At 45.7% G+C, this 25,536-nt stretch overlaps 1 protein-coding gene across 5 annotated transcripts in view; it reads left to right on the top strand.

The window, feature by feature from the left end:
- PIP5K1B (phosphatidylinositol-4-phosphate 5-kinase type 1 beta) overlaps window positions 1-25,536 on the top strand; it is a 311,282-nt gene that overhangs the window by 259,789 nt on the left and 25,957 nt on the right. For all 5 annotated transcript variants that reach the window (XM_053205297.1, XM_027041084.2, XM_053205298.1 and 2 more), the window contains one exon: window positions 24,332-24,449. In XM_053205297.1, coding sequence (XP_053061272.1) covers window positions 24,332-24,449 — 118 coding nt within the window. The remainder of the gene's footprint in view (window positions 1-24,331; window positions 24,450-25,536) is intronic.

Here is a 25,536-nt window from a genome sequence, read left to right as displayed (position 1 = left end):
CCAAAATTCACACCACAAGCATGCATTATAATAGCACTTCGTTATAATGTGAGTTTAAAGGATCATGTTTACAATGACCTCTTGGGGCTTTATTTGAAAGAAGTCGTACTCATTATACAATGTGTACATAGAAGGACAACTCAGTCTTCTAATAGTGTGGGTCTTTTTTTGCAGCTGGGCTTAACTGTGATTAATGTTATCAGGCAGATTATATTTCAACCTGCCATGGAATCTGCATCCATGTAAGGCTGGATGTGGATGACCTTGGCTCTTACAGCTCCAACTTCCAGTCTCCAGAATTTGGGGACGGATCAAAGATGTTTTTCAGGCATATGTGCCAAGGGTAAGGAAAAGTTCCTTGCTTATATTGAGCTATCCATTACTGAACATGCAGATAGCTGTGATTTTTTTTTATGTCCCAAATGTAGAAAACCAGGCTTGTGTATCTTCCAAGGGGAAGGTTCACGACCGACCGCACTCCATACACTGCTGCCTTAATGAAACTTACCCATAGACTTGACTTGGCAACATGTGTCAGCATCATTACGCTACTATGCTCTTTTTACACCCACGCCAGCCTTTTCCACCCTCAGGAAGATGAAAGTCAAAGCAAGAAGACATATGGTTTCTCTGAAATTGGTTCTGTGCACACTAGGGATTTTTATATCTTAATAAACAATCAGCCGGTCCCTTCCTGAGAACGTGTTACATTTCCTCTGAACTCGTAAACTTTGCTTAGGTTACGTTTGTGGGACTAGCCCTGGGTAAACACGCTCAGCTTGGTCCAACTTAAGGGTGAATCAAGTACCGTGTAGAGATAAACTATGTCCCCACATATCGTAGGTCGTCCTTTTCTTGGGGACCTGCATGCCACTTAATAATGATCTCTCCTAAGAGATTATATATAGTTCCTGGATGCTCCAATTGAGTTTCCAATCAGCTCCCTTTTAGGGGAGATTAATGGGTAGAATGCATTGAGACAGGAAAATTAAAACTGCGTAAGGCTGCGTCCTCCGTCATTGTGGTACATGTAACAATTCTGTAGAAATAATAGATATCAGCTAGGATTTTGTGCTTGCAAGCGAGAGAAACGTAAAGGCAATCACTGGGAAAATCGCAGTTCCTAAAATGCTTAAAATTCTGGCTAAAGCCTCTTACATACATAAATAAATATTACCTTAGATGTACTCCCATAACCTTTTCTACATCTGTAAAAGTGGGAATAATCATCCTATCCCATAGAATTGTGTTTTGTTGTTGTTGTTCTCGGAAGCCCTCTCAGGGTCCTTTGCAATCCCTGACCCCTTCCGCCTCCCCAGATGTCGCCTTTATTCTGACTCGTAACACTGTGTTAGTTTTGCCCGGCTTTGAACATTATGTAAACGTAATCATACAGTATGATTGGGTCTAATGTCTTTGCCCAATATTATGTTTGTGTTTTAGCCACGTTGTTTGGTATGGCTATATTTATTCTCATTGCTGAATAAGAGCCATTATAGTATACAAATATTTATCCTTTTTTTTTTTTTTTTTTTTGAGGATGGACATTTGGGTTGTCCATAAAGCTTCTAAGGATATTCTCCTACATGACTCTGGGTGTCATATGAATGCATTTCTCTTCTTTTAAGCTTATTTATTTTGAGAGAAAGAGAGCATGAGCAAGGAGGGGTAGAAAGAGAAATCACAAGAAGGCTCCGCGCCCGAAAGCAAGGCTCAATCTTACAAAACATGAGATCATGACCTGAGCTGAAATCAGGAGTCGGATGCTTAACCAGTTGAGCCACCCAGGCGCCCCTGTGTGAATGCATTTCTGTGGGGTCTATACCTAAAAGTGGAATTGCTGGGTCATAAGGTAGGTGTGTGTTCATAAAGTTTTCAACTCAAACTGCCCCCAGCAGTATGTAAGAGTTCTGGTTGCATTACATCCTGGCCGGGGCTTGGCATTAACCATGGAACTGTTGGTGGTTGAACTCTGAATCACATCTAGTAGCTCGTTGAGAGCTTGTCCTGGTGATGACTTAATAAAAATTAACTGTATTTCCACACTGTTGGGAAATACACATAGCATCTACAGCTATTTTCCATGCTTTTGCAACAAATGATATTTCGGTACGCTTTACTAGTATCGTTTTTATCTTATGGGAATCTTAACTGGGTGGGACAACGTGTTAGTCCTCACTGAGCTGAACTCTTTTTTGCATGTGTCCAAAGCTTTGCTAGGTGAAGTGTCACTTTAGCCGCTTCCACGTGAGCGTCCTGTCCCAGCTCCGAGTTGCATCCCTGAGACATGGAAAGCACCAGGCCCTGCTTCTCTCAAGCTGTCGCCTGCTCTCTTCCCCGTTCAAAACCAAGACAGGCATCAGTCCTGCCTGGATCACGCTGGGGCTTTATTGGCAGTGTTAAAATGTTTATTCACTTACCAGCTTGACAACTCTGGGTCTTGCAGCTTTCTCAGGACCTCCTCTGCTTCCTGTATGAAACTGTGACGATAACACCGACCTCAGTGGGTTGTTTAAGTTGTGAATGAGGCGGTATGCAGAGACAGCTTGGAGCCTCGGTGAGGGGCAGTTATTACTGTTATTAGGGGTGATGGCTGTTGTTGCCCGATCTTAGGCACAGCGTGCTTAAAACTATGGAATTGTTTGATTGAACTGTGTTTTTACTTTTTTTTTTATTTTTTTTTCTTAATGTTTTTATTTATGTTTGAGACAGAGAGAGACAGAGCATGAGCAGGGAAGGGGCAGAGAGAGAGGGAGACACAGAATCGGAAGCAGGCTCCAGGCTCTGAGCCATCAGCACAGAGCCCGATGCGGGGCTCGAACTCACAGACTGTGAGATCATGACCTGAGCCGAAGTCGGACACTCAACCGACTGAACCACCCAGGCGCCCCTGAACTGTGTTTTTAAAAAAGACCACAGACTCAGAATTTTAAAATAGGACTTAGCCATTTATAGGAACAGCATTGACAGAAGGTATAAGAAAAGCAGTCACCAGCCCAGGGACTCGGACCACAACCCCCTATTTTCCTGACACATCAACGTTATAAAATATCTCTAGTGCCCAAGCACATCCTATACCTCCCCCTCTGACTCCTTCTGGGAATTGCTTTCTGATCTACCAGAAAAGGGAGGCTTGTTCTTTCGAGTGCTTACACTTCAGTAAAGAAGGCTGATAATACACACTTGAGAGAAGGTCAGATAGACTTTTGGAAACTGGGGAAATCACAGCATTTGTTCAAAAGAACTAGAGGCACCTGGGTGACTCAGTCCGTTAAGCATCTGACTCTTGATCTCGGCTGAGGTCTTGATCTAAAGGTCTTGAGTTCAAGCCCTGCATTGGGCTCCATGCTGGGCGTGATGCCTACTTAAAACAAAGGGGTGGGGGGTGGGGGGAAAGTGTGACCTTGGAAACCTGTAGGAGGGTCTAGTCTTCATGGTTATTCAAGAGAAGAAATTCAGGATGTGTTTGTTGAGTTTTTAATTTATTATGAGACACAAAATTCTCTTGATGTTGGAGCCTGATAGCCTCGCTTATGAAAACTGACCATTATTTCACCCAACACCTTAACTTTATAGATGAGGAAATGAAGGTGCATAGAGGTGATGGTATTTTCTCAACATCGCTTAGAGAGGTAGCAGCAGACTCAGGATCAGAATTCAGGTCCTTCATCTCTGGATCCAAGTGACCTTTCCATCGATGTTTTCTTAGATCTTAGATTTTATAAGAGAGGATGTTGACTTTCTAAAATCGTTGACTGGGGAAATTTAAAATTGTTCAAAGGATCATTTGTTCTTCTTGAAATTGTTTTCCAGTGAAACTCCGTGCCATCTAGAATTATAGCTAGGGTTAATCATGGGTTGTCAGGACCAGGCACTGTGTCAAGTGTTTTAGATGCTTGTTCATTATGTGCTCGTAACAGGACTGGCCTAAGCTTTAATGATTACAGCGGGTGTTTGGTTTTCTCTGGCAATTAGTAGGAAATTGTCGTACGTACGCGATACTGCACAGAGTGGATTGTGTGAGATCACCTTTCCCACACTTGGAGGAAAGGTTTTGGTAAGACAAACTAGGTCATTACTACCAAGACAGATGAACTTTTATTCATCCAAATGTTGTGGATCTTATTTCCTTAATATAATCTTCCATGCACCCAGGTAGACGTTCCTTGTTAGTTTTCAGGTTTCCGAGCCAAAAACAATGGGTCCCAACTCTTCAGAGTCAAAATACCCACGTAATTGTGTTTTTAATGGGAGTTGATTAAGAAATGACACACGGACCTATGAATTTGAGTGCCTCTCGTAATTATTCGGGAGTCCCACTGGGCTCTGCGGTTCACTGATGGGTAACATTTTGCCCGACCCAGTGGGGATTCCCGTGGAAACAGCAACTTCAGGAGATGTACAAAAAAATCGCTCCTGACGTTTTCCTTTTGCCTCTGTCAAGCGGTGTGCGGGAGCCTGCTCCTTCTGACTCGCGAAAGGCAGCTGTCAAATTTTGTGAGCCGTGGGTCAAGCACAGCCATCACTGGAAATTAAACTGTGTAAACTTAACAGTTACAAGAGTTACGTTTTTTAAGGGTAGTCGTCAACACTCATCCATTCTTGGTGACTTTACTACGTGTCTTTTATTTGTATCTTTTATTTGCTCCTGAAGGCACTTAGATACGCGGTGTCTGTCTAGTGGAAATACCGTATGGTGGTGCGTTACTGGGCATTTCTTCCGTGACATCACGTTGGGAGATTGATGTGGAAGTATTTACTCCACAGCAGTTGTCAAGCGCTGTGAGTCAGGGCTGCGTTTACACTTTTGTCGATTGTCTATTTTTTTTTTTTAACTTGAAAAGCGTATGGGAGCTGTAGCCATTGCCCGGCCAATGGCACCAAACATTGAGGAAATACTCTTCCAGTATTTGGAATGCTTTCCCATTCAGGAAAGATGTAGCCCATATCCTCGACAGAGGAGTGAGATTCGGACACGTGCCTTTATTTCATTATCGTCTTATTCGTGTAAAGGAAAACATGAACCAACATCCTGGTGGAACTACAGACTCATCATTTGCAGTCGTAGGTTGGCTGTAGATGCAGACGTTCTACAAAACTCCACAAAAGCGTTCTGTGACAACCGGTTATATGGAAAGTTAGGGTAAAAATGAGTACATCTTAGGGGCGCCTGGGTGGCTCAGTCGGTTAAGCGTCCGACTTCGGCTCAGGTCATGATCTCGCGGTCCGTGAGTTCGAGCCCCGCGTCGGGCTCTGTGCTGACTGCTCAGAGCCTGGAGCCTGTTTCAGATTCTGTGTCTCCCTCTTTCTCTGACCCTCCCCCATTCATGCTCTGTCTCTCTCTGTCTCAAAAATAAATGTTAAAAAAATTTTTTTTAAAAAATGAGTGCATCTTACTATAATTTGTAAACTGGGTGCTACACCTCCTTTGTCAGTCAAATGTATAATACAGATACATCTCTTTCTCCCGGAACACTGGTTCTTACACATTTATCAGTAGGCCACTCCCTTGGTGCCAGGGAAGTCCGTAAACTGTCTGTTTCTTCGTTATCATCTTCAGTGATAAAACTAATAACAGCCAAAATGATTAAATACAAGCAACAGACTTGCTACTAATACCCTATTGAATCCTCACAGATGCTCTTACATTGCCGGAGACGAGGAGACAATGCGGAGGATAAATTGAGGCACCTCCAGCTTTAGTGGAAAAGAGGCCATTTAATAGTTAGCTTCCGAGGGCAAGGAGCATGGCAGACACTTGCATATAAATTATTCATGTCTACCTGCAGTAAATCAGGAAAGTTCTGCTCTACCGCTATTGTACGGGTAAAGAACTGCTCTAGTCCCAGCCGAGTAACAGTGGTGAGCGGGGAGGGCCTGAGCTAACGACCCAGGGCTTTCAAGTTCCTCCCCCTGAATCATCTCAGATGCAAGAGAACAACTCCGACTAAGGAAATGGTGTGAAATGACACATACTGGGAGAGCATTTTTGTGAATCGCCATTGAGAAGTTTCCCGTAGATAGGATTTAGACACACATACGAAAGACGGGCATTATCCAAACTAAGCCGAGTTTAAAGCAGATGCCAAAAATGGGTCACTTAGACTTCTTGGAAGGAGGTGGAATGACTGGGGAAGAGTGTCATTTCAGTGCAGCTTATAAACGTGAGTATTTGTATTTACAGAACGCTAGTCGCCGCATTAATGTGTCATGAAAAGGCAGATGTGTGAACCGTGTGAGATCATGGGCGGCTTATGTTGCGGTGTTTTACAAAGTGCCTAATCACTTCTTAGCTGACCTGTGCGTGCTTTTTCTGGAAGGCAGAGTTTATTGTGGGTGACACAGGGCGAATGGCTGTGTGCCTGACCCTGGTATTCCGGCCTCCTAAACACCAGCCAGGTCCAGCCTCCAGAGCCACACTGCCAGCCCTTCTAGGTGCTCTCGACCCGGCTACAGGGCAGAGCCCGCACTGAACCTCGAAGGCATAGACGGGGCCTTCGTCAGTGACCACCGTCTGCCTCCTCATTTGTTGCCACATCCCAAACTAGATCATTCTGGTCCCCTGCCATTCACGGAAGCACACGACACCATTTCTGGGCTGCACGTCAAGTCTTACCATGCTTCTAAGCCAGTATTTCCTTTTTTTTTTTTTTCCCTCCTTTTGTTTTTAGATTTCAGTATATATCATAACTTAATAACATTAATTTTGAATGCCTGTGACGCATCTCTGCAAAGTACTTTTATGAAAAATTTACATAGGAAATAGTACGTGTGCAACTCGTCAAAGTTTTATCATGCCAAATACATTGGCAACTTATTCTCCTACTTCCTGTTCTTTCCATGTGTGATTACAAACTGTTCTCCCCTAGAATTCGTTTGCTTTTATAACATACAATTAATAAAAAGGTATATGTCAGGGCACCTGGGTGGCTCAGTCAGTTGAGCGTCTGACTCTTGATTTAGGCTCAGGACATGATCTCACGCTTCATGAGATCGAGCCCCAAGTGAGGGTTTGTGCTGACAGCATGGAGCCTGCTTGGGATTCTCTCTCTCCTTCTCTCTTTGTCCCTCCCCTGCTCACATGCACGCTCTGTCTCTCTTTCTCTCTAAATAAAGAAGTAAGCATTTTTCAGTGTGTATCTTTAAGACCTCTAATATGATTTGATCCATACACACAGTGAAATGACCACTGTGGTCCAGCCAGCTAACATACCCATCTCATGTTGTTATTTTGTTTGTTGGTTGCTTTGAGACCGAGAGCTTGGTTCTCCTTGCCCACATGTTCGCTTGTCTGTTTCCTTCCCCCCGATAGGGACTCTTGAAGGTAGGGACTGTGTTGTGCGTCTCTTTGCTTTTTGTTGGTTGGTTTGGATTGTCTGCGGGGGAGGGGGTTGTTTTCTATAAGGTCTACTCTCTTAGTACCTTTCAGATATACAATGCAGTGTTGTTGACTAGAGTCACCATACGTGATATCCTCAGGACTTCTTTCTCCTAGAGCTGGAAGATTGTACCACGTGTGCGTGTGTCGTGTGCGTGTGCGTGTCTGTGTCTGTCACGGGAGCACCTGAAATCCACTCTCAGCAAATGGCCAGTATATAATACAGTTGTATAAGCTGTGGTCAGCATGTTACATCTACACCTCTAGACTTCCTCATCCCACAGAACTGCGACTTTGCCGTCTTTGGCCAGCACATCCCATCCCCTTGCTCTTGGCAGCCCCCGATGTACTCTGTGTTTCTACACAGCGGACTTTTTGAGAGTCCACATAGAAGTGAGATCATGCTGTTGTTTTGTTTCATTGTCTGTAAGGCAGTATTTCTTGAGGTGTAATCACCTGCTTCCAAAACAGGTTGTTTAAAACATCACTCCCTGGGCCTGTGGGTGATCCTAATGTGTATTAAAGTTTGAGGACCGCTATTTAAGTGGGTAAATTGACTTTGTTTTTAAATCACTTAGTTTTGGGGTGCCCAGCTGGCTCAGTTGGTTGAGTGTCCAACTTCGGCTCAGGTCGTGATCTCACAGTTCATGAGTTCAAGCCCCGCATCGGGCTCTGTGCTGACAGCTCAGAGCCTGGAGCCTGCTTCGGATTCTGTCTCCCTCTCTCAGTCCCTCCCTACTCGTGCGCGCGCGCTCTCTCTCTCTCTCTCTCTTTCAAAAATAAGCAAAATTTTAAAAAAATAAAGCACTTAGGGGTGCCTGGGTGGCTCAGTCAGTTGGGCGTCCAACTTCAGCTCAGGTCATGATCTCACAGTCCGTGAGTTCAAGCCCCACATTGGGCTCTCTGCTGACAGCTCAGAGCCTGGAGCCTGCTTCATATTCTGTGTCTCCTTCTCTCTCTGCCCCTCCCCTGCTCATGCTCTGTCTCTCTCTGTCTCAAGAATAAATAAAAACATTAAAAAATTTTTTGTTTTAAAAATAAAGCACTTAGTTTTGTTCCTTATATTATAGGAAGGGTCTTGGGACGAGGAGTCACTGCCTGAGATTAAGGCCGAGTCATGATTTGAAAATGAAAATAAGGGGCACCTGGGTGGCTGAGTGGGTTGAACATCTGACTTCAGCTCGGGTCATGATCTCGCAGTTCGTGAGTTCGAGCCCCACGTCGGGCTCTGTGCTGACAGCTCTGAGCCTGGAGCCTGCTTCGGATTCTGTGTCCCCCTCTCTCTCTGCCCCACCCCTGCTTGGGCTCTGTCTCTCTCTGTCTTTCAGAAACAAATAAACATTAAAAAAGAGAGAGGAAAGGAAAATAAGTCCAAGTTGTTCCTTTTAGAGATGCCAATGCTGAACACCTCCCAAATCTTCCCAGCCAGGTACCCCCCTTTCTCTGCCCACTGGAGCACTTTCGATTCCCCTGCCCCTAAACTGCTTGTGTTTCTAATGACTCAGGATGGGGTGTTGCCCTATCCAGCAGACACGGGTAGTTTATGCGGCATTTCCCAGTCATTCAAATCAGAGCTTATAATTAATCTGGCACCGGCCTAGCCACACACGAGAAAACTTGTCATTACGAACATCTCTGAAGCCAGCAGCCATACTGAAAATCAATTCTGCGTATGGTTTTCCGATAGCCCTGAACGGTTCTGGTTACAATACACGTCTTTGAAAGCAAAGCTGCCTTATCATCTGTTCTCATATTATTTTTTCCAGCAGCTTCTGCAGACTTGATAGTAATTTGGATGCTGACCAAATGAGGCCATGTTTCTGCTGAGGGTAGTCATTTCAGCCCTCTGCATTTTTAGCCCATTGGTATACAGAAGGCCTGAGTAAACTCTAAAAGCTAAGGCGCAAATATTACCTAAAGATGTCTGGTAAATAATAAGGGCTCAACAAATGCTTGGTGGATTTTACTGAGGGTAGGGACTTTCTTTTTAAAGCTAGAAAACGTGGGGCACCTGGGTGGCGCAGTCAGTTAAGCGTCCGACTTCAGCCAGGTCACGATCTCGCGGTCCGTGAGTTCGAGCCCCGCGTCGGGCTCTGGGCTGGTGGCTCAGAGCCTGGAGCCTGTTTCCGATTCTGTGTCTCCCTCTCTCTCTGCCCCTCCCCCGTTCATGCTCGCTCTCTGTCCCAAAAAATAAATAAATAAATGTTGAAAAAAAATAAAGCTAGAAAACGTAATGTCCAGTAGAGAAGAGGAATAGTACTTTTCTCAGATCCCCCAAAATATTAACTTCCTGAAGGTTAAGGTTGCTGGTGTTAAGGGGGAAGGGAAGGGAGAGTGAGTTTTAGTGAGCCAGCCTATTTGCCAAGGCAAGGTTTTCCTGGAAACGTTTATACCCCTGTATGGGGTCTCTAGGAATGCTACAACCAAGTGCCACACGCTCAGGTGGCTTCCACGGCAATGTATTGTCTCAAGGTTCTGGAGACCGGACGCCCGACATGACATGTTGGTAGTGTTGTTTCCTTCCAGAGCCTCTGCGGGAGAATCTGCTCCATCTTGTCCCCTGGTGGTCTGCAGGCTTTGGCATTCCTTGGCTTACAGAAGCATCACCCCGGTCTGTTCTTCGGGCTCGCAGGGTGGTCTCCCCGTGTGCCTGCGCAGACATCAGTTAGACTGCATTAGACCCCACCCTACTCTAGTGTGAATTCGTCTTCGTTATATCCGCCATGACCCTGTTTTCAAATAAAGTCACATTTTGAGGTCCAGGAGGCCAGGACTTCAACATAGGAATTTTAAGGGACACAATTCAACCCGTAACACCATCTCTCTGAATGAAGCTTTGCTTTTCTGGACTATTTTTTCCAATCCTTGTAGCAAGTAAGTGTAAAGAGATAGCAGAATATCTGGGTGCCTGACATCATCTGTAGTAGGAGTTAGTTACATCACTGAGGTGCAGTATATTGCGCTGATGTTGGGAATGAATTTCTTCCTGTTCAGTTTCTCTGAAACTGACAGCAAAAGGCACCTCCAGCACCTTAGACAGCAAAAGCACCTCCATTTCAGCATCCTGATTTCAGACTTTCTGAATATGCTACTCTGATCTCAAGCTTTGGTTTCTGGGGAAGTTGAGAGATGGCCAACTAGGCTTAGAATCCAAGCTTTCCGAAGCTGGAAGGACCTCATCAAGTTCAAAGCCCTGATGTTTACAGAGGAGGAAACGGGAGCCCCGGTATATGAAGTAGGTCTCCTCACTCCTTAGCTCCTGTGTGTCCTCACAGCACACACAACTTGTGAGTACCAAGAACTCAGCTACCCTGCCTCTTGTTCTGGGTCATTCTTCCACGTCCCATATTGCTTCTCCCAGCCATGGCAGCCATGGGCCCCCTGGGATACAAAAGGTCTCAAATTCCTGGTGCCTTTGTGGTGCTTTGCTGAAGCTAGAGCACAATCACCTCTTTTCAGTGCCTGCCACTTACCTGAGGGTGTTTTCATGGATTGCTCATATTAGAATTTGTTTTATCCCCCTAAGCTTTACCTCTGGGACCTACTTAAATAGATTATCTCTCAACTCCATGCATAAGCGCTCTGGGAAGGAAATTAAATCTGATACTAACGTCTGCCAGATTGAACAGAAAACATGTTTTTCCAAGAGAACAGAAATGATTCATTGTAAAGCCCAGGAGAAATTTCTTTGATTGTCAAGGTTTTTAATTTTTGGTTTTTGGTTTTTTTATATCTTATAATGATGATATATGTACTTACTTGCTTTTTTTTTTAGCAATCATTATATATTTTTCCTATTTTTTTTCAAAGACTTAAGTCATTGACCCAGCCATGTATAAACTATTTACTGACTTACGTTTTGCTTTTAGCACAGTCCCTGGAACAAAGTAGGCACTCAGTCTACTTTTGGAGGAATGACTTAGTTTTGGAGTAGAAAAGCAGATATGGTTTTCATGCTGACGGTTCATTATTGGAATATAATTTGTATATGGTAAAATGCACAAGCCTCAAGTGTGTCGTTCCACAAATTTTGGCAGATGTATACACGCAGGTGACCATCACCCAGATCAAGATAAAGAACATTCCCTTCACACTAGAAAGTTCCCTCCTGCCCCTTCCCAGTCAGGACGCCCACGGTCATGGAGACATTCTCCTTTGATTTCACGCAGAAGCTGAATATCTTAGAAGCACAGCAAACGCCTATTTCTCTGCAGTAGTTGGCTCTGGAGGCAATATGTGTAGGGCGTGGCTCCAGTCATCAGGCCTGGGTGGAATCCAGGGGCCACCATTTATTAACTGTGGTTCAAGGACTTCGCCCGAATACTCACGTTACAAACAGGAGGAGACCCAGCCTAACAGGGTTATCTTGAGCGATTAAATGAAATAATGCATTAAATGAAATAATCACAGCATCGACCTCACTGTCAGTGACCAAGGCCAGCTTAAAGGCGTATGGGAAGAAAAATAAATCTCCTAGAAATACGTGGTGGGAGAGGTCCCTGAACTTGGAGGAGGGTTCCTTTCTGGAAGAGGTTTCTTCCTCTAACCCCTCCCCACCCCATGCTCCTCATTCTTGCGTGTGTTTCTCGGCTGCTGGGGGTGGGGTGGTTGGGGAGGGGCGCTCAGCTGCCCCCAGCTCTTAGAACCGGGAGCAGCGGCACAGATTCCTGTTCCCCGAACTCCGAGACCTGGCGGCCCCTCGTTCACTTATCTCTTCACCTGCCAGGTCAAAGTGCCGCCCTGGGTGCTGCGTCTGCCGCAGGCTTGGCGCCTCGGGCGCTCACCTCTGTGAGGAGACAGGCAGGTTCACCCAGAGCAGGAGCCCCACAGGGCAGCCCTCAGTGGATTCCCCAGACAGTGACCACGCTCCAACCGCCCCCCACCCCGGGAACACGCGGCCTCCGCGTCTAAAAGTAGCAGAAGTGGGAGAGCACCGCAGCACGTGGCTGGCCCGCAGAAAAGGCAGAGAGGGAGCAGCAGATCTCTCTGGAAGCCCCCTGCGTGGTTTGGGAGCTGGGTGGCTGAAGCATTCGAGATGCCCTGACCGTGGCCGAGGGCTTCCCACATGTCAGGGGCCACCCCGGGGAGTCTCGCAGACCCACCTGCACGCTCAGCCCAGGAGCTCACCCTGGAGGAGGCACGCTGCCCTGGCACCTGCAGGCTGACTCTACCCGGGCTGCAAGCAGGGCCCATGGTTCAGAGTTCCCCACCCCATGGCTGCCTAGCGCCCCCCCCCCCCCAACCATAGCGCCGAGAGGGGAGCTTTTCTGAGAGGGGCGGGGGGTGGGGGGGGGTTGGCCTGATCATCGCATCGCATCGCATTGGAAGTGTGTGCCCCTACGCGGCATCCCTCCCTAGGCCCGAACAAGTATTTGCAGCCTGTAAGTGAGACTTGACTGCCCTTGTGGGTTTTCTCTACAGGGAGATCTTTCCTGTCCGCTTTTCTCATCAGTTAACGTTCGGGCGGCTAAACTCAAAAGAGCAGAAACGGATTCTTTACAAAATGTTACAATAAATCTGTGCAGGCAGGTCGCGTCCAAGCCCCACCCCCACCACGGAACAGGTGCGGTTTGAGAGGTGAAACTCAAGGTACTGCTGCTTTGCGTTTGGACTGAAGAGCATGACCTTCTGACCTTGTCCCCTGGATGACCCCATGAGGGGGGCGGGGCCTGTCACTCCCGATATACACGAGGAAGCCCGGGCTCAGTGTCAGGACTTGCCCAGACCAATAACTAATGATCCCAGGAGCAGGGCCAGTATCTGCGCCTCCACCAGCTCAGTCCATACACTCCCTCTGGGTTTAATCCCCATGGCAGGGAGTCCATTTCTAAAGGGCAAAAACACCCCCCAAGGTGAAGCAGCCTAAAACATGGTGAATCTAAGCAAAACTAAAAAGATGACTCCATTTTTTCTAATATAATTTATTGTCAAATTCATTTCCAGGGCTCATCCCAACAAGTGGCCTCCTCCCTGCCCATCAACGCCTTTCCCCTCTCCTCAACAACCCCCCCCCTCGCCCCCACTCATCTACCCTTGGTTTGTTCTCAGTCCTTAAGAGTCTCTTATGGTTTGCCTCCCTCCCTCTCTGTAACTTTTTTCCCCTCCCCCTCCCCCATGGTCTTCTGTTACATTTCTCAAGATCCACATGAGTGAAAACATATGGTATCTGTCTTTCTCTGACTTATTTCACTTAGTATAATACCCTCCAGTTCCATCCACATTATTGCAAATAGTAGGATTTCATTCTCTCCCATTGCTAAGTAGTATTTCATTGTATGTATAAACATCTTCTTTGTCCATTCATCAGTTGATGGACATTTAGGCTCTTTCCATAATTTGGCTATTGTTGAAAGTGCTGCTATAAACATTGGGGTACAAGTGCCCCTATGCATCAGCACTCCTGTATCTCTTGGGTAAATTCCTAGCAGTGTTATTGCTGGGTGGCAGGGTATATCTATTTTTAATTTTTTGAGGAACCTCCACACTGTTTTCCCAAACAGCTGCACCAGTTTGCATTCCCACCTACAGTGCAAGAGGGTTCCCGTTTCTCCACATCCTCGCCAGCATCTACAGTCTCCTGATTTGTTCATTGTAGCCACTCTGGCCGGCGTGAGGTGATATCTCAGTGTGGTTTTGATTTGTATTTCCCTGATGAGGAGTGACGTTGAGCATCTTTTCATATGCCTTTTGGCCGTCTGGATGTCTTCTTTGGAAAAGTGTCTATTCATGTCTTCTGCCCATTTCTTCACTGGATTACTTGTTTTTCAGTGTGGAGTTTGGTGAGGTCTTTATAGATTTTGGATACTAGCCCTTTGTCCAATAAGTCATTTGCAAATATCTTTTCCCATTCCATCCGTTGCCTTTTAGTTTTGTTGATTGTTTCCTTTGCAGTGCAGAAGCATTTTATCTCCATGAGGTCCCAATAGTTCATTTTTGCTTTTAATGCCCTTGCCTTTGGAGACATGCCAAGTAAGAAATTGCTGTGGCTAAGGTCAGAGAGGTTTTTTCCTGCTTTCTCCTCTAGGGTTTTGATGCTTTCCTGTCTCACATTCAGGTCCTTCATCTGTTTTGAGTTTATTTTTGTGTATGGTGTAAGAAAGTGGTCTAGTTTCATTCTGCGTGTTGCTGTCCAGTTCTCCCAGCACCATTTGTTACAGAGACTGTCTTTTTTCCATTGAATAGTCTTTCCTGCTTTGTCAAAGATAACTCCATTTAACCTTGTGGTTGCAAATATTTTTCTTTACACAGCCCAGCAAGCGTAGTTTTGAATCCAGAGCGGGGAAACAGAACACTGACTCCCTGTTGGCCAGGCGTGAACAATATTTCCATAGCCCTGATAATATAAATTCTGCATATCAGTTTTCTAATTTTAGAATCAATCCATGGACAAAGCAGGAAAACTGTGGTTATAGCTACAAGATAGAATATAAACATTAACAGACATGACAAAGTAGAGAGAAAAAAAATTTTAAGGGTGTCTGATACAAAGTGAGAGAGGAGGGCAGGAACAAAGATGAAATAATATGAGAAGTCAAAGATGCATGGCATATGCTTAATGGAATTTTAAAAGGTTATTAAGTGTATCATTCATAGTTACATACTAATTATAAATAGATATTGGGAGGAAGTGCCGTGTAGGAAAGGTGTATGTCCTTCCTATTGAGGGTTGAGAACCACCAGAAATGCTAAAAAGAGAAATCACTGGGGGCAGTTATTTCTGCCATGTTAAGTGGAAAAAGTGGCTAAATATGGGGGGAAAAAAAAAGACAATACCATTGCCCAGCTACTTTTATTTCCTGCCCCTCTCTTCAGTGCTGAGATGTTTCCAAAAGAAAATGGCTTAAATAAAACCACGAGAGAAAGAACACTAAAATCTCCACCTAAGTGGCTCAGTCAGTTAAGCTTCCGACTTTTGGCTTTGGCTCAGGTCATGATCTCGCAGTTGACAAGCCCCGCGTGGGGCTCTGTGCTGACAGCTCGGAGCCTGGAGCCTGCTTCCGATTCTGTCTCCTTCTCTCTGTGCCCTTCCCCCGCTCTTGCTCTGTCTCTGTGAAAAATAAATAAACATTAAAAATAAATAAAAAATAAACGTTTTTAAAAAGTGAAATCACTCAAGGAGCTGCCCCCCACCAAGGAAGGGGGTAGGTTGGGGGTCAGGACAGGAAAGTATTTTCATCTTATGTCATTTATATCATGTGATATATTTTTGTTACTTTGATAAAAGAAGATGAGAAGATAAAGGCACTGAGAGGTTAACTTTATTTTATTTTTTTAGTTTATTTGGAGACAGCATGAGCAAGGGAGGGGCAGAGAGAGAGGGAGACAGAGAATCCCAAGCAGGCTCCAGGCTGTCAGCGTGGAGCCCAGTGCAGGGCTCGACCCCGTGAACCATGATATCGTGACATGAGCTGAAATCAGACACTTACCTGAGCCAGCCAGGCACTCCTGAGAGGTCAACGCTTAAAGAAAAAAACTGTGGATCATAACATGTGCCCCCTGAGCAAATGCCCCCTTGAGAATTAGCCATAAAACACTCATTAGGTCTGCAAACAGAAATCAGAGTGTTCCAGGCTATAAAATCATGGATGACTGTTTTCAGCAGGGCAGGCTGGCTGGTGCTCTCCAATGAAGCCAAAGTAATGTTGCTCGTAACATTGTGTGACATCAGAGAACCATTAATGTCTGTCTCTCTGCGGCCCCTCTCCCCCGCCCCTGCAGGGGGTGAAATGCCCCCTCCCGAACAGCTTCCCTATGACAAGTTTGCAACGTGTGCAGAGAGCTGAGCCCTGAGCAGCTGCAGAGTATTGGCAGTTCCTTTGGTTTTACAAGGGAAGAACAGAACTGGGGAGATTAACAGTTTCCTGGATGCCTTGTTGCAAATTAGTCTCAATTAGCCCTCAGTCTGAACTGAGGGAATTGTGGCAAAAATTGATGGTGCAGAACCCAGGCAGGCAGCCAGACTCTTCAACCCAGCCACGTACCATCAGTTCTAGAAATGGATCTTCCGGAGCTGGAGGCTAAGGAATGGCAGGTCCTCTCCCACAACCACTGGGCTTTCAGGGCATTGCTCCCAAGAGAGATGCTCTCACTTACAGTGACCCCTAAAAAGGGCTTTGGAAATCTCTCAAATTAGAAATTGATTCCAATTTCTAATGCCCAGGAAATCTACAGTGCAGTAAGAAAACAGGGCTAAGGAGCAAGAATGTCCCCTGATGTCGAATGGTAGAGAAACAAACATGAAATTGACCAGTGGCTCAGGCATTTAAGGGAAAATTCTCTTTAGAACTAATCTTACCTTTACTCCTCAAGGCATTTCCAAGGACGGAGGAAATGGCTGCAGGCAGTGGATCCAGGTGGCTCAGTTGGATGGTTTATTCTTGTATTATATCCCTATTTAAAAAAAATTTTTTTTAATGTTTATTTATTTTTGAGAGAGAGAAACAGCGTGTGAGCAGGGGAGGGGCAGAAAGAAAGGGAGACCCAGAATCCCAAGCAGGCTCCAGGCTCTGAGCTGTCAGCACAGAGCCCAACATGGGACTCGAACTCACAAACTGTGAGATCATGATCTGAGCCAAAGCCAGACGCTTACCCTACTGAGCCACCCAGGCTCCCCTCCCTATTTTAATAATTACATTTCATTAATTTTTTGAAGTAGCAATGGACGTTCGCATGCACATTCAAGGATACAGTGGAAAGGTTCTATGGCACAAATAACTTTGTATTCTATGTGAAGCGCTTCTTGATTAGTAAAGATACAGCTTTATCTTCAATGGTGTCTCTGACCTTTATTAATCTCTTGGCTAAAAACATAACAGAATGTTAAAATGAATTGTTTTTATTATCAGCTTCAACTGAAGCCCAAAACAAACCTGCAGGACTTGAAAAGCAAGTGGCCCAAAACCAGTTGTGCAACTGGTAGATGACTACCCCTCTCCCACCTTTAAAAAGGGTTAGACAAGGGGCGCCTGGGTGGCTCAGTCGGTTAAGCGTCGGACTCTCGACTTCAGCTCAGGTCTTGATCTCATCGTCTGTGACATCAAGCCCTACGTCCGACTCTGTGCTGACAGCACGTTGACTGCTTGGGATTCTTTCTCTCCCCTTCTCTCTGCCCCTCCCCATTTGCGTGCACGCGCGCGCGCTCTCTCTCTCTCTATCTCTCTGTCTGTTTCAGAAGTAAACATTAAAAGTGTTTTTGAAAAAAATAAAAGAGGGGCGCCTGGGTGGCTCAGTCGGTTAGGCGTCTGACTTCGGCTCGGGTCATGATCTCGCGGTCTGTGAGATCTGTGAGGTCAAGCCCCGCGTCGGGCTCTGTGATGACAGCTCGGAGCCTGGAGCCTGTTTCAGATTCTGTGTCTCCTTCTCTCTCTCTCTGACCCTCCCCTGTTCATGCTCTGTCTCTCTCTGTCTCAAAAATAAATAAATGTTAAAAAAAATTTTTTTAAAGAAAAAAATAAAAGTTGTTAGAGAAGCCAAGAAATGAGTGGGGCAGTTAGCCTGTGATCATTAGAGAGAGCTGTCAGGGAGTGGGGGTACCTGTCCCGGCCCAGGAATAGGCACTTCAGTGGGATACTACAGAGGGCAGGATAGTGTCCCATGGAGTAGAGGGGACATACAAGTGTCCCCTAGTGTCCAACTCATGCCTGAGAGCCTTAAAACTCCACTGGAAGAGCAGGGAGAGTTTGCTGTGTACAGATGGTCTACGCCCCTCCCTCCCTTGTATCTCTTTTCTGTGCTTGAAGTATTTGCCTTCCTCGATACTATGTAAATTCCATGAGGCAGAGACGTTGATTTTCATCTCTGCTCCCTCCTGGCCCCTAGACCACAGCGTGCATAAAAGGATGTTTGTGTGGTACATGCAGGAGGCTAATCCCTCCAACAACCTTGCATGTTTGATATTGTTCTCATTTTATATGTGGGAAACTGGAGCTTCTAGTTCGAGTTCCAGAGAGGTTAAAAAAGTTACCCAGTATCACCCACAACCACGCACATGAGCCAGAAATCAAAACTGTCTCGTTCCAAAGTTCCCAGTCTGCCTGTGCTGCGTTACCAGCTCAGGTATCTGTTTTCCTAAAATGCATTCTCCCCTTTTCTCAGGCGGTAGTTAGTACCTGACGTAATAGTTTTAGGGAGGTAACATGTCAGTTCTGTGCTCGGATCTCACTCAGTATGTACTGAATAAGGAGGATAGCAAATATAAAGATTAGTGGATTGGTCATGTAGCTCCGTGCCAAGATGTATTAATGTCAGATTATTTTGAGTGCATTTAATGGGACTTAAGTGTATCAATGCCTGATGATTGACATAGGGCTGTATGCATTTTACAGAGTTCTCATGTCATTTTTTAAATTGAAATGTTGGAAGCTTAAATGACTTGTTAATTATGTGCATTTACCATAAAATTTCCCATCTTCATCATTTAATTTTTTAAATGTTTATTTCTTTTTGAGAGACACACACACACAGAGTGCAAATGGGGGGAGGAGCAGAGAGAGAGGGAGAACACAGAATCCAAGGCAGACTCCAGGCTCTGAGCTGTCGGCACAGAGCCCGACGTGGGACTCAAACTCACGGATTGTGAGATCATGACCTGAGCCGAAGTCAGACGCTCAGCCTCCTGAACCACCCAGGCACCCATCCAGAACTCTTTTCATCTTGCAGAACTGAATGTCCCCATGAAGTGACTCCCCATTCCCCCAGCCCCTGGCAACCACCGTTCATTCATCTTTCTACCTCTGTGAGTTGAATTACTCTAGATGCCTCATGGAAGTAGATTGATACAATATCTGTATTCTAATGCCTGGCTCATTGCACTTGGTTCCATGTTCTACAGATTCACCCATTCACATGTCAGAATTCACTTCCTTTTCAAGGCTGAATAATTCCGCCTTGTGCGTATGTATCACATTGTGTTTATCTGTTTCCTCCATTGGTGGACATTTGATTTGCTTCTGCCTGTTGGCCGCTGTGAACAAGGGTGTATTTGTTCACTAGGGCTGCCTTAACAACGCAGCATTGATTAGGTAGCTTAAACACCAGAAATGTATTTTCTTATACCTCTGGGGACAAGAAGTCCAAGATCAAGATGGCAGCAAGTTTGGTTTCTTCTGAGGTCCCTCGCGTGTCTTCACACGGTCTTTTATACGTCTTTTGTGCACGTACACATCTCTTAAGGGCACCAGTCATATTGGATTAGAGCCTTTCCCAATGATCTCATTACCCTTAATTACCTCTTTAAAGACTTTATCTATAGACACATTGTGAAGTACTGGAGGTCAGGATATGAACGGGAGTGGGGTGGGGGTGTGGGTGGAGGGCAGTCAGGGGAGACCCAATGTTTAGCCCATAACACGGGGTGAACAAATATAGGAGACTCTTTTCAGTTTTTTGGGGGGTATATACCCAGAAATGGGATTGATGGATCATATGGTAATTGTGTTTTTCACTTTTTATTTTTAATGTTTATTTTTGAGACAAAGAGAGACAGAGTGTGAGTGGGGGAGGGGCAGAGAGCGAGGGAGACAGAATCCGGAGCAGGCTCCAGGCTCCCAGCTGTCAGCACAGAGCCCGACACAGGGCTCGAACTCACGAACTGTGCGATCATGACCTGAGCTGAAGTTGGTCGCTCAACCGACGGAGCCACCCAAGCGCCCCCAGCTCTTTCTTTTTTTTTTTAATGTTTATTCATTTATTTTGAGAGAGAACACGCTTGGGCAAGTGGGGGAGGGCAGAGAGAAAGGGAAAGAGAATCCCAAGCAGGCTATGCACTGTCAGTGCACAACCCAATGCAGGGCTCGATCTCATGAACCGTGAGGTCATGACCTGAGCTGAAATCAAGTCTGGCACTGAATCGACTGAGTCACCCGGGCACCGCAAGCATCCGACTCTTGATTCCGGCTCAGATCCTTATCTCACAGCTTGTGAGATCAAGCCCCATGTCCGCAGTCTGCTGACAGCATGGAGCCTGCTTGGGGTTCTCGCTTCCCCTCTTTCTCCGCCCCTCCCCCACCTGTAGACCCTCACACATGGGTGTCACCAAGCATGCTCTCTCAAAATAGATTAAAAATAAACTTAAAGAACTCCCACCCAATAGTAGTCATTCCCTGTTCTCCCCCCACCTCACCCCCACCCCCGGCAACCACTTCTCTGCCTTCTGTCTCTTCTAGATTCGCCTGTTCTCTACAGTTCACATAAGTGAAATCATACATATGTGGACCACATATGTGGTCCTTTACGACCAGTTTCTTCCATTTAGCATAAGGTTCTCAACATTCCCCCATGTTGTCGCACACATCCGTCGTTTGTTATTCTTCTGCTGAATGGCATTCCATTGTAGGACTTATTTACCCATTCATCAACTGGTGGACATTTGGGTTATGAACACTTCGGGGCTATTCTGAAGCCTGCGTCCTGGGAGCATTCGTGTACAGGTTTCGGTGTGGACGTATGTTTTCATTTGTCTTGGCTGTTTGTCTAGGCGTGGGATTCCTGGGTCGGTTGGTTTTCAGGACCCCCCACCCTGTTTTCCAAAGCAGCTGCACCTTTCTACAACCTCGTCAGCAGTGGAGGAGGGCTCCCGTGTCCTCACATCCTCTCCGGCTCTTGTTAGCATCTTTTTTTATAGCCATCCTCGTGGGTGTGAAGGTGGTATCTTGGTTTAGTTTTTCTTTGCATTCCCCTAATGAGCGATGATGTTGAGCATGTTTTCATTGGCTTATTGGCCATTTGTATATCTTCTCTGGATAAGTGTCTATTCAGATCCTTTACTCATTTTTCAACTGGGAGATTTGCCTTTTTATTGTTTTAAGAGGTCCTTACGTAACCTGGATTTAAGTCCCTATGAGTCTCATTTTCATCCCCCAAATATAATGATGCTCAGAATATTCTGTTGGGATAGGAAAGAATCCTGATACATGTGAGAAACAGTACAAATAGAGTGGGTTTTTTTTTTTTTTGGTATCTGTTTGATTTTATCAAATTTGATCAGATAATAACAGAGGGAATCTGGTATTTCTTGTTTTCTATAATATAACAGTGTATTTTAGGTAAAATAATTCATACATGTACCTGTCAAATCCCACAGGATACCCTATTTTTCTCAACCATGCTAGTAGCTTACTCATAGTTACCAAAAATAAAAGATAAATGTTAGATTGAAAAATATGTAAGTTTACTTCCAGGGGAGTGACTGGATCACAAAAGGATGGGAGAAAAAGGAACACGACTTTTAGCTATATTTTATGCTACATCTATTGCCATTAAAAAAATTTAAAAATTTTAAGAAAAATCACTTCCAGGGGCACCTGGCTGGTTCAGTCCATAGAGCATGCAACTCTTGATCAAGAGTTCAAGCCCCACTTTAGGCACAGAGCCTACAGAGCTTTCCAGAGCCTCCACAGAGGCTCTGGAAGTGAAAACTCACTTCCAGAATCTTCTTGGTTATACTCTTAAATATCACAACTAAAAACTCAGACAAGAAGGGGAAAACTTAGCTTTGAACTTCACCAAATAAATTCTGTGTTCATAAAATTGCCCAGAAGCCATTAGAGACTTTTTAATTACATAAAAATAAACTATGAACCCCAAAAATAGGGATAAAAATCAAAAGTCATACCACACTCATATGTTCTCTGACCACCTTGTTTCTTGGTTTGATGTTTAAGTAGATAATTCGTCTTTTGTGAGTGACAGTATCGCAGCTGAAAAGCAAACGTCATTTAAAACCCATCACTGCATCCTTACTTTTGGTGCAAAAAATAACTTGAGCAGTATTCACGGCTACACAGTGCTTCTCAAAGCAGCTTCCCTTGAAGGCTGACAGTTTACCAAACCAAGAAATCGCTAAAGGTTTACAGAATGGGTGGCTCAGTCGGTTGAGCGACCAACTTCAGGTCAGGGTCTCACAGTTTGTGAGTTCGAGCCCCGCGTCGGGCTCTGTGCTGACAGCTCGGAGCCTGGAGCCTGCTTCAGATGCTGTGTCTCCCTCTCTCTCTGCCCCTCCCCCACTCACACTCTGTCCCTCTCTCCTTCTCTCTCTCTCTCTCTCAGAAATAAACATTAAAGGTTTATGAAGTCAACAGCTCCATGGAGAGAGGTCACCCTCACCCTGCTCTTTTAAGTCCTTCGGGACAAACTGCGTGTCCCACACTGTGGGGTTTTTGAAAACAAAGAGGACTTTTTTTTTCTACAGTGTCCAGAATGTAGGAGAAAACCTGTCTAGGCAGAGTACAGTGGCTTTTACCCCTTCGTTTTCACGTTCCCCCGCATCACCAAATGAGAGGCCCGCAGGAGACTCCCGTGCCCTTCTCACTACTTTTGTACTATTTTTACAGTTATTGTTTCAGTATCTTTTATGATCAGAAAAAAATGCAAATGAACCTGATTTATTAAGACTCCTACAATTCTAGTGATCCTTTTTTTTTTTTCCAGTACTGAAAAGGTCAGGATTTCTAACTATGTGACATAGCTTCAACTGATGGGTAAACATGTACGGAAAGAAAATGATGTGTTGTTCCCAGAGTAGGGACGGGCAGAGGATTAGAAGGTCCTGTCAGTCTCCTGTTGAGCTGGGAGGCTCCGACAAAAAACTCAGAGGATGGCTTCGGACTAGAGTTTTCAGAAGCAGTGAGCTAGGAGTGGGGCCCTGCAGGGTGGCGGGACCTGGTCACAGGGCAGGTGAGAGGGAGCAGTCTTCCACCCTCCTGCTCTGGTCCCCTGGCAGGTGGGCTCCACCTGGTGATGGCCAGCCCCTTGCCACAGCTCACCGGGCCTCCCTAGTCCTCTCCTCCACTGCTGTTGGCCACACTGTGTTCTTGCAAAACCTTCCCGTGGAAAATTCCCAGTTTAAAGATCTAACTTGCACATTCCTGAGCTCCTAGCTCGATTCCCAGTGTCACTGCTATCAAAGTGGGCTGATTACTTCAACAGGTGCCAGTGGCTCTCCCATCATGACAGAACAAGGTGGTTTTCCCTCGTACCTCACTCACGAGTACGTCTGTCTGGCCACCTTCCTTTGCATCTGTTGTCCTTCCTGTTACCGAAGGCGCACGTAGGCTGTTTTCACCAGCACATCACATCACACGGTGCTCGGTGTCTACGTCAGTCATCATTAGGCAGAGTGTAGGCCTTGGACAACAGCATGAGCCTCACCTTGGAGCTTATTAGAAATGCAAACTGATGGGCCGCCTGGGTGGCTCTGTTAAGTGTCCCACTCTTGGTTTCAGCTCAGGTCATGATCTTGCGGTTTGGGGAGTTCGAGCCCTGCATCAGGCTCTGCACTGTCGGTGCTGTGGAGCCTGCTTAGGATTCTCTCTCTCCCCCTCCCCTGCACCCACTGTCTCTGTCTCAAATAAATAAACTTAATTTAAAAAATGCAAACTGATGGGCTCTGTGTCAGATCAACTTCATCAAATCTGGGGGTATGGGGCCTAGGAAACTGGGTTCTAACCAACCCTGTAGGGGATTCTGATGCACACTTAAGTTTGAGAACCATGGTTACAACTGGACCTTCCCCACCTAAAAGGAAAAGAGAACAGTAGAGAGAAATCGTCACTACGGATGGCGCACAAGGTTATCTTTATCAACTACCAGAGCATGAATACTCCAAGTGGAAAATGTAGGCAGTGGGAACCAATTTCTCAAAGTCAGAGCTGACCCGTGTGCCTCTGGATTATAGCTCTCCACCCTCCCGAGGCTGGGGACCCACAAATCACTTCTCAGAAATGTAAAGCATCTCATGGAGGAAAGTAGACAGAAAAATCTGCTGGCACCACCAAATTCCTTAAACTCAAGTGAGCCTATCTCTGGGCAGGACCGTATTTCCTTTGAACTCTCAAAATCATTTTTTTTTATCCCGAAAGGCTTTCCCAAACTCTGCTTCTTTAGCCACAACTTTGCGAGTATCCGTGGATTTTGCTCCGGAGGCCACGTGCTCATCATTCTTCTTTGTTTTTCCAGTAAAGGGTTACCTTCCAGTTCAACATTTACCTTGGAAGAGGGGACCATCTACTTGACTTCGGAGTCCAATGCTCTGGAAATGCAGGATGATAATGCCTCTGTGCTGGATGTCTATTTAGTAAGTAATTTTCATTTCTTTCCCTTCCCTTCTGGTTGACAGACGGACCCAGGCCTCAGCCGACACAAGAACAGGCATGCTTGGGTTTTAAACAAACAGTGGCACCCTATCACTGCTGCAAATGGCGTGTCTTTCCACAAGCCATGTTCTCCCACAGTTCGCGTAGAACATCACACAAAAGAATAGGTAGGGTGAGACGCAAAATCGGCATATGTAACCAGAGAACAAGTCCCCTGCTCATGAGGCAGGGTGTGGCTTCTCCATGTTATTCTCAACAAAGTCAGGCCTTCTTGAACTCAAATGTGTATCCTCTTGTGTGTAAATCTTCTCGAATTCTGGATCACTGCCTTGGTAAATTGGTAGCTTAAGAGGCACAGAACAGGGTTGTGGGGAAAAGTCAGCACTCAAGAATCTTGGCTCTCTCCCTCAGTTGTCACCAACCAGCTGTGTGATCTGGACAGGAACCTCTCTGTGTGTCCTTATTTGCCAAAGGAGGGAAATAACACCCGCCTCCCGAGGCTGCTTACAGGATGAGGAGTGATCCCGTGTGTGAACACCCTTTAGTGCCTGCCAAGTTGTCTGCAGTGGCTTAACTGAATTATTAGATGAGGGCTGGAAAGATACATGATGGACTCAAGTGTAAAAGAGGAGAAGGGGCATTTCCCCTACGAAGTACATCCCACACGCATTCCCCACATCCTTGTACACCTGCACAGAAATCCCATGAAACAGGTCAAGTGTTGCTTTCAGATTTTCCACGCATGTGTGTGCAAGCTCCACGTTGGGAACCAGTGTAGGAACACTCCCACACCACCATTTTACACTTGTCCATATGCCCCAACCTAGCCCTGTATTCCCCTCAAGTATACTCTGGAGAACATCAGTCACCGAGAATGCTACTCATTATCCCAGAGGCCTCCAGTGTCTTCCCTCCCCTCCCAGAGTAAGATCCACAGTCCTCAAGGCCCTGCATGGTCTGATCCACCCTGCCTCTCTGACCTCCTTTCCCTGCCTCTGTCTTTCTTCCTGATACCATTCCAACCACACTGGCCTTGGTGTTCCTCCCGTAACCAAGCATGTCTCTGCC

The sequence above is a fragment of the Acinonyx jubatus genome, chromosome D4 (genome assembly GCF_027475565.1).
Source record: "Acinonyx jubatus isolate Ajub_Pintada_27869175 chromosome D4, VMU_Ajub_asm_v1.0, whole genome shotgun sequence".
Taxonomy (NCBI): domain Eukaryota; kingdom Metazoa; phylum Chordata; class Mammalia; order Carnivora; family Felidae; genus Acinonyx; species Acinonyx jubatus.
This window is presented reverse-complemented; position numbering and strand designations above follow the sequence as displayed.